The sequence below is a fragment of the Watersipora subatra genome, chromosome 1 (assembly GCF_963576615.1).
Source record: "Watersipora subatra chromosome 1, tzWatSuba1.1, whole genome shotgun sequence".
NCBI lineage: Eukaryota > Metazoa > Bryozoa > Gymnolaemata > Cheilostomatida > Watersiporidae > Watersipora > Watersipora subatra.
In genome coordinates, this window is record NC_088708.1 from 42,937,800 (window position 1) to 42,956,666 (window position 18,867).

The window sequence follows — 18,867 nt, forward strand, 5'->3', positions numbered from 1 at the left end:
GAAACAATGGGATTCCATTTGTCGGTAGGGCTAGAAGTCTTCACAAATTCGACAACTGGGACAGGCGTAGAGCATGCTGTAGAGTGTGTCACATAATCCCAACACAACTGGTAACTCTAAGTGATAAATGCCATAATGTAACAACTATACAGCTCTAGTCTAAGCTTGGCACTGTTTGCAAAATGTCAATACATCGAGTGTCTGCTAAAAGTTCACACTTGTAAACACTGAGGAGCTTTCCAGGGTTTATTCATACAGTTGACCAACCAACGAGCCACACATTTGATCAACTCTAGTGGAGAAAAATCGCTGTATCACGCAAAGGCTCTTTATTGCACTAAGAAACTTTCAGCTTTTTTGATCAACATCATTAAGTTCATTGTTTGGTTCCTTGTTTTAAATAATGGTTTTATGCATTTATTTTACTGTATGCAATATCCCAAAAAGTGCAAGAAAGTGTTTTATGTAATACACAAAACGCATCAAACGCAGCAGGCGGCAAGCGTCTAGGTTGGTTTTGGCAGTCAGAGCATGTTTAGATGTGTGAAACGTCCGGAGTCTGTTGGCTGGTAGGTTTGCGAAGTGGTAAAATGGGAAGAGTGACTGGAAGGAACGAACTGATTTACTTCTGCGTCAAGAAGCTGCTCACTATCACCATCAGATGGATATTGCTCGGCATCAGGTTCCCCACTTAGGTAGCGTTTATGAAGCTGTATTAACCGTTGCCGATAAGCAAGCTCTTGCTGGTTTCTCGCCATGGCTTCTGGACAAAAAGGTAGAAATAACTGTAAACTAAGTGAGCCCTTTGTGAGCTTAGGATGATAAAGATGATAGGTTGATAGAAGTACAAACGTAAAAGCACCTAATGTATGCCACAAACTGCTGTTACAAATACAGATTGTTACTTACGTGTAAATATCTGTCTTCGACGCAAAGCATCCTCAAAAGAAATATTTCTTTCATTCAGGGTCTTCAAAACAGATGACGCGGTAAACATCTTTAAATGGCGTAAAACTTCTTCTGCAACATAACTAATAGCAATTTTTATAATGTAAACAGATGATATTAACTAAAAATCTACTTTGTAACTAGCTGGCCATAGCTAGCTGCTTACGCGCAATTACCTTGAGTTTCAACTTCTGGATATTCATCCATATCACAATCTGGCAGTACCGTTTCCAGCTCCCTGCATTCCATATACCTATAGCGCTTTCGCACTTGTTTGTCAGGTTTAGGGGGATAATGCACTACAAGGTACAGTATACAAGCATTTAAGCCGCCCAGGATCCTATGCTCACGCAGTACACTAATCCAATTGCGCTCTTTGTAGCAGCCAGCAGTGTTGCATAGTCCTAAGTGGTATGGGTTTTTACATGCAGGTTACAAAAAGACAAGAAAATATATAGGTTGGCGCAATAAATGATCATGGCAAATCAAAGTATTAATGCAAAATCAAAATTGATCCTTACCTACTCTCTGAGCAACCTCTGGAGAATCAACTATAAGAGGTCCACGCAGACGGTCTCCAGTTGAGTCTGCGTAATTATCCTCAGGCATTGGGGAAGCTTTAACCGTTTTGCCACCACCAGCAAGAAACATTTGATGAGTATCGTCATATGCACTACCTATCATCGCCATATTCGCTTGCGTAATGAATTAACGCAGAAATGGCATGTCTTCAAATATTGTTAGCGCAAGGTAATAACATAAAGTATTAAGAAGACTCTCACCCAACAGACAGCCTAGCTAATTCTACACATCTAATGCATTATGGACTAAGCAAAAATTGATCACAGTCGTATTTCAAATTGATTTTTCCGCGGTGAGAAGATCCAGGCTAATTGAAAACTGTGCCTTGAGCGTGTTTTCAAAAATCTATTTTATAATAGCATCAACAGGTATGGCTGCTCCAACTGTTAGAGGTAAAGACACTAATCCATTTACAATTTTAGGAATGAAAGTATTACATGTTTTCATCCGTGAGGTGTTACAAATGTGTTACTGTTTCTTATGATACAATAAGACTATAGAGCAGTCTTATTGTAATGCAGTCACAAAGTTTTGTAGAATGCAGAGGTGGTGATGAGATACAAGAGATAACCAAACATGGATTGAATTATCAACTCGAGGAAAAGTATATAAAAGTATTTATTTATAATGATATAATGATGTACAGATACAATGTATGATAAACGGAGATGCCAACACTACTAGTGGCAATACATCTCCAACTATATGATACATGATGAGTTAAAATAGCTACATGAGGCCAGCACGCGAGCTTGGCATCAGCAGCTGGGTAGACTTTGCCGCATCTGGAAAGAGTTGATGGTAATTGGGTAAGGGAACGTAGGCGGCTGTAATCATTTTCCCTGCAACAAAATTTGTTATATATAAAAAGTACCACAGCAAATAACATATAAGGCTATTAAAAACATTAAGAATTAAAGAAATCTAACAAATGATGATACGCAAACAGAAGGATAACATCTCTTGGAAACAAACCTGCAAACCAACGACCATGGAGGGCATTTACGGAAGCCACTGCACTAGCTATGCTGGGGCATTTGACATAGACATTTCCTTGAGCCGAGCTTTTGTCAACATATATGTGCAGAACACCGCCGTGCTTATTACACTCCTCTATAACGTCATCCCTTATTTCAACATCAAAGCTTTGATTCGCTTCCCTGCAACAAAGGAGTTTCAAAGTTCAGTCATTGCTCGGTTATACATTGCACTGAGAATCAAGTTTTGACACAAACACTGTGACACAAAAAGAAAATATGAAAGTATGAAATAAAAAAGACATTTCAAGGTGTGCCACCAAATATTAATTACTTTATACAGTTTTGACTTCTTCACATTTGGACTTATGCCAAAACCAACTATGGGTTTGCCCTCTGTTCGATGAACTGTTGAAATGCTGAGTATGCAACAAGGTAAGTGTATACAGCGAGAAATAATAAAATAGCAATTTTCATAGTTATGGCGCGGGTGAAAATAGGAGGCTATGCATGGACTGTTTTGGTAATAGTTGAAAGTTTGATAAAACAAAAGAAATTCAACTGCTAATCAAGTTATAACAATAGTAATATTGCTAGCATTAATAGACAGCGGGCAGACAACAATCATAAATTTCTTAGCAAGAGAAAGCTGGAGAATGAATTGGAATGATAACCCACCCATAACTATATTAGACCAGGAGAAAACAGCGCAGCAATAATGTGCTGGCCAGGTATTCAATTTTGGGTGAGTTGGTAAAATGGTAAGCTACAGAACTGTAATGACATGACTTTGTCATTGACTTGTGTTCCTGATTGTGGGCAGGTGTGCGAAATAATTATAATGCTTCACATAAAAAGTAACCTCATTTAATGTGAAGTTGTCTGTTCCTAACCACATTCGCAACATTCACACTTTACCAATGTCATGGCTCCTTTAACTACCAACCCTGGTCATAAATGGAATGTTATTAAACATACAGTACTGAGATTGCTTGTGCCTAATATGAAACATAATTGTACTTTTGTAGTGTACTATTGCAGAATTGTACTAATATGCTAAATCCTTCTTTGTGCTTCGTAACATTTGCCTGTGTGAATATTACTAAAACATGGTGTACATCATTTATGTCAGTCGTGTGAATGTTTCAATATATCAAGAAAAATTGTCCAATACTAACTGTCCAACACTACACGCAGAACTGTTTTCTTTTCATTTTAATCGACCTAAAAAGAAATTAATTGCCACTAACCAAACTTATCAACTCATTGTGTACCATGGGGGGTCCTACCACACAAAGTTGTCTTCAGAATAGTCACTTAAAATCACTGTCGTCACTTTTAAAATCACTGTCACCTTTTTCAAGCTGGTAACCAAAACGACCTCTTTTTTCACATTCGTTATTTTAATACAAATATCCATTCTGGTGGCACTGGATTGCGTTAAAACCCTGAAACTTGCTCAGTTTGAACTTCTGCTAACCAAAAGCATGGCTCAACCAGCGACCTTCACAAACTTATTAGTAATGTTTGGGAGCGTTGCTGATTACTCCGCGAAGAGTGACAGCCGTCTCAGGCTTTTAGGGCTACATTTCTTGTACTGAAAATAGACCGAGATTGTCTTTAATAATCACTGTCAGTCATAGACTTGGAAACGGATTTGCTGTCAATGTCGTGGCATTTCATTGCTGTTTACTTTAATTATTTGGCAGTCTATAAATGCTGGACCAGATGCTTCAAACCAAAACTAGTTAAGTTTCGGTTGAACGTGTTGATTTATGGACAAATAATAAGTTAGTAAAGGTACGGCTACACGTAACAAATTTTTCGTTGGTTCTAACCGAAATCACGAAATGATTGAAACACACAGAATTATTCTGCGCTGCTAGAATCGTGCTAGCGAGCACGATTTCAGCAGCTTTTGCAATTAGTATAGTCCAAGAGACGTATAATGACACACAATAAAAGTATAAGTGCAATTCAACATAGCACACACGATGCAACTGCTTAGATTGCGTTATTGTATGTATTTATTGTTTGGACGCTATAGCTACAAATTGTTTATTTTTTAATTGTATTTCCTTTTTAGCAGCAAAAGTTTTGTGGTAGAAAAGGTTGCCATCTTTAGCGCAATCAAATCGGTTGCATCGTATTTACTATGGTGAATTTCCGTAATATATTTCTTGCGTGTCGCATTATGTTCTCGGACTACATAAATTTTAAAATTATTTTGCTAAAGTCGTGCTCGCTCACCAAGAATAGCGCAACTTAAACAGTTACATCGTGTGTTCTATGTTGAATTGCTTTCATACTTTTATTGTGTGTCACGATACATGTCTTGGACTATACTAATTGCTAAAGCTGCTAGAATTGTGCTCGCTAATAATTTGTTTACAGTAATCTGTTGAAAGCGTTTCGTCGACGAACTCGGTGGACATGCATAGCTCAAATATTTCTGTGAATTTCGACCGATTAATTCTGCGTTTTTCATGATTTGGGCCAGAACTCAGAACCAACGAAAAATTTGTTACGTGTCGTCATGCTTTTAGTAATCCTACTTACACAATCATCGTCACCTCGTCACCTACATTGATAAACGGTCGTCTCGTCTGTCACTTTTTAAATATTCCTGTCGTCAGATCATCAGAATCGTCACAAAACATGGGAGGACCCCCACCATGAGCTACCCGGTGCGGCTTAAATAGTAGGGGTCTTTGTACATTTCCGATTAATGAGATAGACATTATTAATTAATCTATCGTATCAAAAGAATCATTTAGTTGCGCTGAGCTTCACGTTGAGCTAAGGTTTACTTTCCAAAAACTATCTTTTATCGCAATTTCTTTTCGCAATCACCAGCCGCATTATAGCTATGGAGGTTTCACAAACTGTAAATCAATGTACTTCTGATGATTAGCTATTGAACAATAGTACTAGTATTTTATTGTTAGCAGTAATAATGATGTCATAAGCTATAGCAGTAGTGATAGCTTGTCTGACTCCGAACTTGCTCGACTTGTTACTCACAGCAGTAACGGAAGGGGCCAAACAAGTGTCAGAGCTCAATCAGCAACCCATCGGTAGCTTTTTCATTGCATCAACTCATGTGAAAATTTTAGGCTGAATAATTTGGTATCAAAAGCTTTTTCATAGACCGAATGGTTTAAAAGTTATGACAACTTACACTGCATAAGCCATTGTGAGGTATTGGGTTTTACCGAATAGTGTTAATTACACGCCAGTAAAGAAAATGAATATTATTGAGAAACAGTTAATAGTCTGAAAATCACTGGGAGAACAGGTTGTGAACTACCATAATCCTTTCAATTATCTTAGTAAAAATAAGAGCAGTAGCTGCTACACAAACTACTCACGAGTTGGGGTCAAACATGTTGCTGAGCATGAAACACTGTGTAGCAATGGGAGGCTGCGACTGATTGAGCGCAGGGATCTGTGTAGACATCTGCAGATCAAGTGCATTCTGAGCAGCGGCTGGCAAGTTGAAACCAGTTCCTTCAGCTAGTTTTGCCATCAACGCTATCCTTCCCGTAGCGCCAAGGTCATAGCCTATAATTGACAAACAGTCGTTTTGGTTCACAAAAAGGAAAGGCGAATACTGATTCAAAAGAGAGAGAGAACAGGGGATGAGAAATGGAAACAAGTTAGCACTCACCGTGTCTCTCCAGCTCCTCATTGTCATAACGGTCCTGCGTCACTAAACCCTCTTGTTTTTCTGTCACGTGTCCAACCTTCATCGGTCGACCAGCCAACTCAAAACCATTTAGCTGATTCATCGCCTTCACAGCATCATCAGCATTTTTAAACTGTAAAAGCCAATTATTACCATGTACATATTATGCATGCTTATAGTAAATATAGCTCTGAATAGATATGGAATAAGCCATAGATATATAATAGCACAACTCACCGTGACAAAACCAAAACCTTTGGACTTTTGTGTTTCAGGATCCAGGACAAGGTTTATGTGCTCAATCTGCAAAAAATGATTATATTGTACCCGCAATGACTGACAAAGAATAATGTCATCAGCACTATGTCATTCAACAAAGTTGAGACATGCAGAGCGAATAGCTCAGGTATAGAATGCAGTAATAAGTACCCTGCCAAATGGCTCAAAGATTCCGCGTAGCATGTCATCTGTAATGTTGAAGTGGAGGGAACCAACATAAAGCCTCATCGGTCCGGTGTTCTGACCACGGAGAAGGTTCATGGTTGCCTGTCCGGCAGCACGATTCTTTTCTGCTTGAGACTGCTGCACTAAAATGGGCACTCCAAGTAATTTCTGACCATTGAGTCCCATAGCCAGTGATACCGAGGCTACATCTACAAACTCAACATAAGCTATTCCCTTGGACCTCCGAGTTTTGTTGTCTGTAATTAGCTTGACATCTTTAACCTGTAACAAAAGCGGGGTAAAGATTAATGATGAATTTTATGAATCTTACTTTACCTAATGTAATTTTGTGATAACGAAGGCTGGTGTAGAAAAGTCAATGATCATGTTTGTAATATTAGCTATTTGCACAAAATGACTTGTGGATGTGAGAGTGGCATCGCAACCAATCATATGATAGCGCCTGATGCTTATGCAGCAAATACCTATTATAGCCAAACCTTTAGAAGCGATCATCACAAAAGTCAAATTCTCAAACATACAACATAGAATCTGAGCGCATGTTTGACTCAGTGCATGAAGTAATTACCAACGGATGTTACGAGTTTTTTTTAGAAAATTGCAGTTCTGTAAATTAACTGGCTAGTAAAAACTAAATGTATCGAAATAACAACAATACTAAGCAGTTTCTATTCACCTATTCACCTTGTATATATTAGATTAAGTTAGGTCACATGTCTCTATCATCACCGTCTTACAACCTACTCCTCACCACTCTTACACTTTGTTCAAGTGTTTCTAGTACAATGTAATAACAAAAATCTCTTTTTATTGCTCATTACTTTATTAATTTAGTTGTTGCATTCAATTTGATTTTCACTTTTCGGTATTTTGCACAATCAATTTATTTTAATGCTACAATAACTTGCAGCATTAAGCTTTAGGTTTTTAGGCTGTGAAAAGAATTACAGCATATTCTTATATAAGAATATTTGGGTTAATATGGAATTAAAAACTAACATACAAAGCAGATTTCGGACAAAAAATCTTTACATGCAGAGGTTTGAGTGTATGAAGTTTCTTCAGAGCTAACAATCGAACTTTGATGGGATTAGTGGCTTCAAATATATGTGTTATCTCCACATGAGGTTAAAGTCTAAACAAAATAAATGATAAATTAATTCTTCATGTTAGTGTAAATATATCTTATTGTCCCTTTTAGGAGCTGACAACATGGACAAGGGAATATAAGAGCTTGATCACACATCCTTGGGCCTTGTCTACAGGTTTTTAGTTTTGCAAAAGAAACCCATAAACTTGTCATATTTCGTATAAAAAGAGAGACCTTGACACAGCCAATCAAGTGATATGAGGCAAGTGTGCGCGAGTGAGGCAAAATGACCAAGATCGATAAAGCAAACACCCTGTAAAAAACAGAAGGAAAACATTATCAAGACACACCTTGCCAACAGAAGAGAAGAATTCTTCAAGGTCACGACTGCGAATTCGCGCAGCTAGTTGCATACAGAAGACAGTTCGGGCATCTCTTTCTTCGGGCGTCAACGGTGGGGACCTCTCCTTTCTGTAATACAGTCATAAGTTATATAATATATATAAAGAAACAAAAGATGGAGAGCTGGAGCAGAAAAGAACATGCAATAATTTGCAGAATCTGTATATAAATTACTGACACCAACTTTCTGCTAGGAGGAGACTGCCCTCGTCGCAAAGGTGACTTTCTTTTGCTCTCTCGCTCTCGAGACCGACTTCGCCTTTTCCTCTCTCGAGATCTACTGCGCTTTCTGTCACGATCGCGTCTATCTCTACTCCGAGACCGCCTCCTATCTCGATCCCTCCGATCTCTGTCATCTCTACAAATCAAAATAAGCATTTGGCAATGACAATGAAACTATTCAAACCAGTACTAAATGGCCTATAATGGATTGTAGATATCTTAAAATAAGGTATAATGGACTGCAGGTATTTCAAATACAATTTTTTTAGTAATTTTATTTTAAAAAATTGGGCAATTAAACATACATACATGTATCTATCAGAAAAAGAACGCGGACTAAACTTTGCCACAATAAGTTATCTTCCTTGTTACTAGTAGTGCTTGTTGCTATGTATATGGATTGCGGGCGATAGCCAGGAATGGTGTGCGTGTAGCAGGTATCAGACATTCACATTATGAATCGAGTGTTAAAAGATGAACTGACACAAGGTTTCAGTAAATTTTACTAGAAAGTATCGGGATTTCTTTATCATTTGATATTGTTTTTGATGTTTGAAGTGTTCTGACTGCCAGGATGTTTCTAGATTGAAATCGCCAAAACTTGATCGATGTTAAAGCGGTCAGATTCGTGCGAAAGTGTGACTATCTACTTGCACTTCGGCAAAGAGATCGACAGAATAAAGATACTTACCGCTGCGACTTGAACGCAATAGCCAACATCGATAATGAGAGAGACAGGCAGTCATGAAACTAGTGACACCATTTCGGCACATATTTCTCTTCCGAGTGTTTCAAATACGATCAAGTTTTGTCGATTTAGTCTTAAAACATCCTGGCAGTCAGATCATCCCAAAGTCGGAAATGGTAGAAAAATACCGATACTTTTGATAAAATATACACACTAATATTTAGTGCGAGTTCATCGTTAAGACTGGAAACCAGACCTGGTGTCTAACTGTGATAGCATATTATGACAGCTTACTGGTTGTACACTTTTTTAAAAGATGCTGAATTAAAAGAACGGATGCTGTATTTTTTGTTTCTTTTTACAAAATTAGTGAAAACTCACCTTCTGTTCGAACCTCTGTCACGGCTTCTACTGCGCCGACGCCTGTCACTTTTGTGGTTTGAGTCTTTGTTCTCCTGCAAGCATAAATAACAACCTGTCGAATTAGTTAAGTTGGTGCAAAACAAGATATTGACGCTGGTCACGTTTTGCTGCAATTCTTGAGATTATTACATTCTAATGTTTACTTACTCGGAAAGTTGGAAGACTGTGAAGAAACCTACAACAGAGCAACACTACAGACCGCATCTCACTAAACTAATACGTTATTTTATTCATCTCATTTCTATTGGAGCACAAGTCTCTTGGTAAGCATGTACCCTACTCCTTGTTGCATTTGTCACTAGAATTGTAATGGATCCAGCAACGAGCAGTCTTATTCTACCTACTATTTTTCTTACACAGTGACCAACGTCAACAAGAAAATAGCAAAAACAAAAGATTGGTGTTGAAGAGAAAGCACGATGCTCCGTTGCACAGTGTATCACCTTGTGTCAACCCCGACTGACAGATGGGTATATGGAAATTCCAACAGATCATCCATCCTGACAAACAAATGAGCCAAGAGTCAGATGTAAGCTGGAAATTAATCGAGTATGTTATTCACCAGTGGGTCTTACTGCTAGATTAATGCATAAGTGACTGAGGATGGCAGAGAAAACTCCAATAATGAGCTAGGATTAGGAACGAGTAAAACAAACTTCTATTAAGCTCCCAGCTAATTGGCGCAGATTGGCTAGGTGATATTGTGATGGGTGATATATACACTGTAGGTGATATTCATTGAAGATAATTATATTAGGTAAAATTTCAATATTACGAAATGCTTATATAATAACAAACGCATTTCATGCTAGTAACATTGCAATGCCTATCAATTATTTCAAGGTAAATCTTAAGCCAGTTTCTACATATTACTGAGTATGACGATATCGATTCGCATGTGATGAAGAGCAAACTTACGAGTAAGAAACTGTTGGAAACCTATTTGACAAAAGCAAACAAACCCTGCCAGTCTACCTTTCATTTTGGTTCAGTATCTCTGATAGAATCAAGACGGTACTGATTCTTTATTCTGAAGCTATGCTGAAAAGCCTGGGTGTGGCAACAAGAGATCTAGAGAGAGAAAAAGTTTAATCTGTTACAGGGAGCATAATGAATAGTAGAATGGGCTGCACATACACTAGCCGATTACAAAAACTACATAGAACGACAATAACAATGTCACACTCAAGTGCCTTATCCATATGCTTTGTTAATTCATAAATGTACAAGTAGTAAAATCATGCAGATATGGACCGAAGACATGCTGAAGTATTAAATAAAATTACCTTTTCCCTATATGGCGCTTCAAGCATCGCTTCAACATCTAGGTCATCAGCCATAATTGTGGTATATTTAACAGTACTGACTTTGCCACGCTGTAAATAAAAAATCTTAAGCTTTAAATAGATGTTTATGTACCCATGATTTATAAAAATCCGTTTGACCAACATTTATTGAAAAGAATATGCACATCAAAACAAGACATTGCCAACGATAAATTAACTAAAGTACAATTAAGCTGAAGTGAGTCGACTAATGATATCTTCATTATAGTTTACTGATGAAAATACTCTCCTACCAAACCTCCTTTGTCAGCGTATTGTGTATTCAAGTCTACTGCGCCTGGCTATGATGTGTTGATAGTGTGATGATAGTGTTGATAACAGTCACGTCCACTTAATACCAGTCATTCTCCTAATGTCACATCAACGAACACAAAAGTGATGCATCGATTCACAAATGAATGAAAGTTAAACAGCTGGCGCACCCTTAAAGTCTGTTTGCATAACTTTTGGTACCAAAAGACTTGCAAAGACCACATTGAGCAAAAGCTAAACTCTTCTTAACCATTAAAAAAATCTTCTCGGTACTACTCAATAATTCTGCTTTGGTGAACTAGTAAATGACAAAAAAGAAAGACTAGTCCCATATCATACGACGATATATATATATATACATGTACTAGTTTACAAAACAAGATAAATTTAGTAAGACATTTCCAAAAGTTCTTTGAAGTTGGTTTGGATATTTAAGTTGTTTGCTTGAACATTTATCAAGTTACATACAGCCTTGTTATTTTTGATCTGATTATCAACATGTGAATACATCTTCAGCAGATGGTAAAACTTATGTTGATGAATTTTGGATTGTGATGAACACGTTTAGGATATTATTACACTGGGGTTAGCGAAATTCAGAATTGTATAAGCATGAGAGAAAATTGGAATAGGTCTACAATGATATTTTAGGAATTACAAAAAATGTTTTCAAATCATTCCTAACTGGATGAAATCACTGACCTATTCCTTTGCATACTATTCAATTTTGTAACTAGGTATGTTGGAATCAGGCCTGCCAACCCAAGAGTGGGGCAATGCTTGAAATTTGGTTTTGGGGCAATTGATGTATCAATGATAGTATATATAAAATTGTGGAAATTGGAGCAAAAATCTCACCCATTTTTATTTTTTCTTTGGTGTAACTGCGTGAGTATCACGCCCAATGCGTGGGAGTTGGCAGGACTGGTTGGAATATATAAATTTAATCATCACATTCTGGTTAGAATCATGACTCTTAATGACACACAAACAAATGTTTAGTAAAATAATTATCACAGAGGCTATCGTATGGTGAGAATAATCAACATTTGAAGAGATTTGAATCAGCATTCTACCCATAATGTATGAACGAACTATGAACGTTTACAAGTTGAACCAACTCGGATTATAGCAAAATAGTTTTTAAGCACTGCTAAAATTAATTCGTATGTCTAGCCATGACTGGTCATTAAAAACATTTAAGGTCATGTTTTCTGTCCGCTCTGATCCACAAGGTTGGTTATTAAGCATAATTATGAGCAGAGATAACCGTTCTACTGTGGCGAAGACAACGATATTGTTTGCAAGCGTAACAGACATCAGAATTAATATAGACTTTTATTAGAGGATCTCCTTGAAGTTAAAAACTAAAATGAACTTACAACAAAATTGAATAAATATATCTGTGCAAGTTGGCCACTACGTTAGCGCAATCGGTTAATAAATAGCAAAATTCGTTCGACTTAAAATGGCGTAAATTTTAATCGCGATACGCATGCGCATCAAAATACGCCTGTAATTCCTCTAGCGACGTGAGAAGTTAAGAGAGGGGACAACCCAATAATGCATATACCTATGCTAACAAAGGCGTTAGATATACGTACCTGTACGGTTTACGTACATGTACTGGCCTACTGGTAAATCATGTCTCGAATTGCTAAATAAAGCACATTAGATAATTTGATTGCAAATGTCCTATTCTTCAACGCATATGCTTATATTGTAAATGCTATTACTTCAGTTATGCAAGTAATCATCGTTCAAAAAACATAATTTTGCTTTGTTAGTATCAAAACACGTTTCAAGTTATCTTTTTCATTGTAGTGAATTTGGGTGGCCTTTATTATTGATGAGAGTATTCACCTATCTTACAGTGTGAAATCTAGTTTACATTTAACTTGTGCTAAAGCCAGAAATACATACTTATGTAAACACTGCACATAAGTACAAGGATTTCCTGTGGCAGGTCCACAGACAACTCTCAGCACCAAAATCCATAACAGATACACGTTTTTAAATTGATACGATAAAGAAAGTTTTGTAAACTGAGTAATGTTCCTGTGAGACAAACAAACAGTTTCCTCCTATTTGAACACTTAGTAATAATAACAATGAGTCACCCAATTCAAAGAGTGTGTATATTGGTGTCAGATTGGTAGGTGTCAGAATGTATAGGTGCCAGATTGTCTAAGTGTCAGAGTGTGTAGGTGTCAGAGTGTATAGGTGTTGGATTGTGTAGGTGTCAGAGTGTTTAGGTGTCAGAGTGTCTAGATGTCAGTGTGTAGGCGTCAGAGTGTTTAGGTGTCAGAGTGTTTAGGTGTCAGAGTGTTTAGATGTCAGAGTGTATAAGTGTCAGAGTGTGTAGGTGTCAGAGTGTCTAGATGTCAGTGTGTAGGCGTCAGAGTGTTTAGGTGTCAGAGTGTTTAGGTGTCAGAGTGTTTAGATGTCCGAGTGTATAAGTGTCAGAGTGTGTAGGCGTCAGAGTGTTTAGGTGTCAGAGTGTTTAGGTGTCAGAGTGTCTAGATGTCAGTGTGTAGGCGTCAGAGTGTTTAGGTGTCAGAGTGTTTAGGTGTCAGAGTGTTTAGATGTCAGAGTGTATAAGTGTCAGAGTGTATAGGTGTCAACGTGTGTAGGTGATTGCTGTTTATCTCAGTAGATAAACAAATTAAATAAAAAGAGATGTCGTTGGCCCATTTTTCTATTCACCAATAGTTTAACTATTTAGGTCAACTATACATGTAAATACTACCAAAGATAAAATGCTAACATAGCTACATTCAAAACAAGAACAAATATTTGCATAATTGAATGGTTTCACTTTATATTCACGGATCTAACTGAGAAGCGACAAATCAGTTTTGTTGCTATAACAACAGCTCACAAAATAGCTTCTTCAAGTCCTTTTAGAAAGGCTTTTAGAACTTGATTCTATAACTTTACATAAGTGTGTAGTTCTCACACAGTGCACATCTTTTAATAGAATTATTTGAAAGCTAATTCTAGAATAAGACGTTTATAATGGTTTCTATATATATATATATACATGTATATATATATATATACATGTATATATATATATATATATATATATATATATATATGTATATATAAAAATTGTTTCCTCACCCTGGTCAACCCGTATGGGTGGTAATTTCTGCTCTAACTCGGGTCTCCTACCAGAGACCTGGGAGTTTGAGCACACGCCTCAAGGTCTTAGTTGTTCCCAGTAGCGCACTTTTCTGCAACTCACCTGAGTTGATTGCTGTTGGTATTTGGGCAAGCCACATTTTATGCGCCGGTGTTATTGCGCCTAGTGCCCCAATAATTACTAGGATTACAGTTGTTCTTACATCCCAGCATTTTTCAATCTCTTCTCCAAGAGGGAGATATTTCTCTACCTTTTCCTTTTCTTTGCTGTCTATATTGTAGTCATTGGGTACTGCTATATCTATTATAGTAGCCCTCTTGTGCTCCTTGTCCACCACCACTATATCTGGTTGGTTTGCTAGGACATGCTTGTCAGTCCGGCTGTAGAAGTCCCAGAGGATCTTAGCGTGGTCATTTTCATTAACCTTACCAGGAGCTTCCCATCTGTGTTGTGGTTTACTAAGGCCATACTCATCACATAGACTTCTATACACAACACTTGCGACATGATTATGCCGCTCAGTGTATGCGTTTCCTGCTAGCTGCTTGCATCCACTGATGATGTGTTGGATGGTCTCAGGTGCATCTTTGCACAGTCTGCATCTAGGATTGTCTCTGGTGTGATAGATTTTTGTTTGGAGTTGCGTTGTTGGGAGCACTTGCTCCTGGGCTGACATGATTAGCGACTCTGTATTGGCCGTTAGGTTTCCTTTGTTCAGCCACATATATGTCTGGTGAAGATCACCAACCTTAGATATTTGTTGGTGGTAAGCACCATGAAGAGGTTTCATGTGCTAGTCAGTTTCCTCATCATCGCTGCGAAAATCCATTGTCAGAGCAGCTGATTGAAATTCAGCTAGCAACCTATCTGAAGTGGCCATGGAAGCTGCATAGGTGTTGATGCTTTGTTCTTCTTTTTTCACTGTCTGCTGCACACTTTTGAGTCTCCTACCGCCATATTTCCTATCGAGTTACAATCTAGTAGTATCAGATTTTGGGCAGAGTGCTCCATGCATGGTCAGCAGTTTACGAGTTGCTATATATGTTTCCTTGATGGATTCCTCAGTCCACTTTATTATGCCTGCTGGATATCTTATTACTGGCAGTGCGTAAGTATTTATTGCCATGACTTGGTTTTTGGAATTATGCTGGCTCCGTAGGACCTGCCGAAGGCGTTTCTTGTATTCGGTAATGGCCTTGTGACATACCTCGGCTTCGTGGTTGATGTTGCTTTGCATAATCCCCAAGTACCTGTACCCTTCTTTTATATCTTTGATGTTACCATTTGGCATTCTTAGGCCATCTGTGAGCATAGCATGGTCTTTCTTAAGAATTAGCTTTCCACATTTCTCAATACCAAAGGTCATTCTGATGTCCTTGCTGTATACCTGAAAGAGTTCTTCATACGCTGCACTCTGCATATATACATATATATATATATATATATATATACAGACATATATATATAAAAAATTGTTTCCTCACCCCGGATACCCCGTATGGGTGGTAAATTCTGCTCCAACTCGGGTCTCCTACCAGAGACCTGGGAGTTTGAGCACTCACCTCAAGATCTTAGCTGTTCCCAATAGCGCACTTTTCTGCAACTCACCTGAGTTGATTGTTGTTGGTATTTGGGCAAGCCACATTTTATGCGCCGGTGTTATTGCGCCCAGTGCCCCGTGCCCCAATGGCTACTGGGATTACAGTTGTTCTTACATTCCAGCATTTTTCAATCTCTTCTCCAAGAGGGAGATATTTCTCTACCTTTTCTTTTTCTTTGCTGGCTATATTGTAGTCATTGGGTACTGCTATATCTATTATAGTAGCCCTCTTGTTCTCCTTGTCTATCACCACTATATCTGGTTGGTTTGCTAGGACATATATATATATATATATATATACAGTGCCGTATATATGTATATATGTATATATACAGTGCCGTCAGAACCACCTCTTAACCATAAACCACCTCATAAACCACCTCTTCTACATGGATGACATCAAGCTGTACGCTAACAAAGAAAGGGAGATTGATTCGCTAATACACCTCACTCAGGTATACAGCAAAAACATCAGAATGACCTTCGGTATTGAGTAATGTGGAAGGCTCATTCCTAAGAAAAACCATTCTATGCTCACAGATGGCCTAAAAATGCCAAATGGTAACATCAAAGATATAGAAGAAGAGTACAAGTACTTGGGGATTATGCAAAGCAACGTCAACCACAAAGCCGAGGTGCGCCACAAAGCCATTACCGAATACAAGAAACGCCTTCGGCAGGTCCTACGGAGCCAGCTCAATTCCAAAAACCAAGTCATGGCAATAAATACCTACATACTGCCAGTAATAAGATATTCAGCAGGCATAATAAAGTGAACTGAGGAAGCCATCAAGGAAACAGATATAGCGACTCGTAAACTGCTGACCATGCATGGAACACTCCACCCAAAATCTGATACTATTAGATTGTATCTCGATAGGAATGATGGTGGTAGGGGACTCAAAAGTGTACAGCAGATAGAGAAAGAAGAAGAGGAAAAATGAAGCATCAAAGCCTATGCAGCCTCCATGGCCACTTCAGATAAGTTGCTAGCTGAACTTCAATCGGCTGCTTTGACAATGGAGCTTCGCAGTGATGATGAGGAAACTGACTGGCACATGAAACCTCTTCATGGTGCTTACCACCGACAAATATCTAAGGTTGGCGATCTTCACCAGACATATGTGTGGCTGAACAAAGGAAACCTAACGGCCAATACAGAGCTGCCAGTTGCTAATCATGGCAGCCCAGGAGCAAGTGCTCCCAACAAGGCAACTTCAAACAAAATTCTATCACACTAGAGACAATCCTAGATGCAGACTGTGCAAAGATGCACCTGAAACCATCCAACACATCATCAGTGGATGCAAACAGCTAGCAGGAAATGCATACACTGAGCGGCATAATCATGTCGCAGGTGTTGTGTATATAAGTCTATAGTATGAGTATGGCCTTAATAAACCACAACACTGGTGAGAAGCTTCTGGTAAGGTCAATGAAAATGACCGCGCTAAGATCCTCTGGGACTTCTACATTCGGACTGACAAGCAGTACCCAATGACTACAATATAAACAGCAAAGAAAAACAAAAAGGTAGAGAAATATCTCCCTCTTGGAGAAGAGATTGAAAAATGCTTGGATGTAAGGACAACTGTAATCCCAGTAGTCATTGGGGCACTGGGCGCAATAACACCGGCACATAAAACGAGGCTTGCTCAAATACCGACAGCTATCAATTCAGGCAAGTTGCAGAAAAGTGTGCTATTGGGAACAGCTAATATCTTGAGACGAGTGCTCAAACTCCCAGGTCTCTGGTAGGAGATTCGAGTTAGAGCAGAAATTACCACCCATACGGGTTAACCGGGATGAGGAAACAATTTTATATATATATACACATGTATATATATAGAAATATTCTAGAATTAGCCCTCAAAGTAATTTTATTAAAAGATATGCACTGTGTGAGAACTAAACACTTATGTAAAGTTATAGAATCAAGTTCTAAAAGCTTTTCTAAAAGCACTTGAAGAAGCTATTTTGTGAGCTGTTGTTATAGCAACAAAACTTATTTGTCATTTCTTAGTTAGATCCATGAATATAAAGTGAAACCATTCAATTATGCAAATATTTGTTCTTGTTTTGAATGTAGCTATGTTAGCATTTTATCTTTGGTAGTATTTACATGTATAGTTGACCTAAATAGTTTCTGATATATATGATATATATATTTATAATATAAATGATATATATATTATATATATATACTTATGATGTATATATACTTATGATATATATATATATATATATATATATAATTATATATACATATATATATATATATATATATAATTTGTTTCCTCGCCCTGGTTAACCCGTATGAGTGGTAACTTCTGCTCTAACTCGGGTCTCCTACCAGAGACCTGGGAGTTTGAGCACTCACCTCAAGATCTTAGCTGTTTCCAGTAGTGCACTTTTCTGCAACTCACCTGAGTCGATTACTGTTGGTATTTGGGCAAGCCACATTTTATGCGCCGGGGTTATTGCGCCCAGTGCCCCAATGACTACCGGGATTACAGTTGTTTTTACATCTCAGCATTTTTCGATCTCTTCTCCAAGAGGGAGATATTTCTCTACCTTTTCTTTTTCTTTGCTGTCTATATTGTAGTCATTGGGTACTGCTATATCTATTATAGTAGCCCTCTTGTGCTCCTTGTCCACCACCACTATATCTGGTTGGTTTGCTAGGACATGCTTGTCAGTCCGGCTGTAGAAGTCCCAGAGGATCTTAGCGTGGTCATTTTCATTAACCTTACCAGGAGCTTCCCATCTGTGTTGTGGTTTACTAAGGCCATACTCATCACATAGACTTCTATACACAACACTTGCGACATGATTATGCCGCTCAGTGTATGCGTTTCCTGCTAGCTGCTTGCATCCACTGATGATGTGTTGGATGGTCTCAGGTGCATCTTTGCACAGTCTGCATCTAGGATTGTCTCTAGTGTGATAGATTTTTGTTTGGAGTTGCGTTGTTGGGAGCACTTGCTCCTGGGCTGACATGATTAGCGACTCTGTATTGGCCGTTAGGTTTCCTTT

The 18,867-nt window shown here is 38.1% G+C and overlaps 2 protein-coding genes across 3 annotated transcripts; both read right to left on the bottom strand.

Annotated features, from left to right (window-relative positions):
• Nucleotides 1-474: 474 nt before the first annotated feature.
• LOC137385552 (uncharacterized) lies at nucleotides 475-1,433 on the bottom strand. The gene is made up of 3 exons (XM_068072035.1): nucleotides 1,125-1,433; nucleotides 910-1,020; nucleotides 475-763 (listed from the first exon to the last, which is right to left on the bottom strand). The coding sequence occupies exons 1-3, from the start codon at nucleotides 1,195-1,197 to the stop codon at nucleotides 525-527; spliced, it is 423 nt and encodes a 140-aa protein (XP_067928136.1). The 5' UTR covers nucleotides 1,198-1,433; the 3' UTR covers nucleotides 475-524.
• A 691-nt stretch (nucleotides 1,434-2,124) lies between these two features.
• LOC137386090 (RNA-binding protein 39-like) lies at nucleotides 2,125-12,563 on the bottom strand. 2 transcript variants are annotated; one of them, XM_068072771.1, is made up of 11 exons: nucleotides 12,466-12,563; nucleotides 10,772-10,861; nucleotides 9,444-9,517; nucleotides 8,337-8,510; nucleotides 8,101-8,221; nucleotides 6,625-6,921; nucleotides 6,433-6,498; nucleotides 6,178-6,328; nucleotides 5,879-6,071; nucleotides 2,506-2,690; nucleotides 2,125-2,372 (listed from the first exon to the last, which is right to left on the bottom strand). In XM_068072771.1, exons 2-11 carry the CDS (start codon nucleotides 10,823-10,825, stop codon nucleotides 2,260-2,262), a joined length of 1,428 nt encoding a protein of 475 aa, XP_067928872.1. In that variant the 5' UTR covers nucleotides 10,826-10,861; nucleotides 12,466-12,563; the 3' UTR covers nucleotides 2,125-2,259. The 2 variants fall into 2 exon arrangements, with proteins under 2 accessions (XP_067928872.1, XP_067928871.1); XM_068072770.1 differs by having other exon boundaries at nucleotides 8,331-8,510.
• Nucleotides 12,564-18,867: the final 6,304 nt, after the last annotated feature.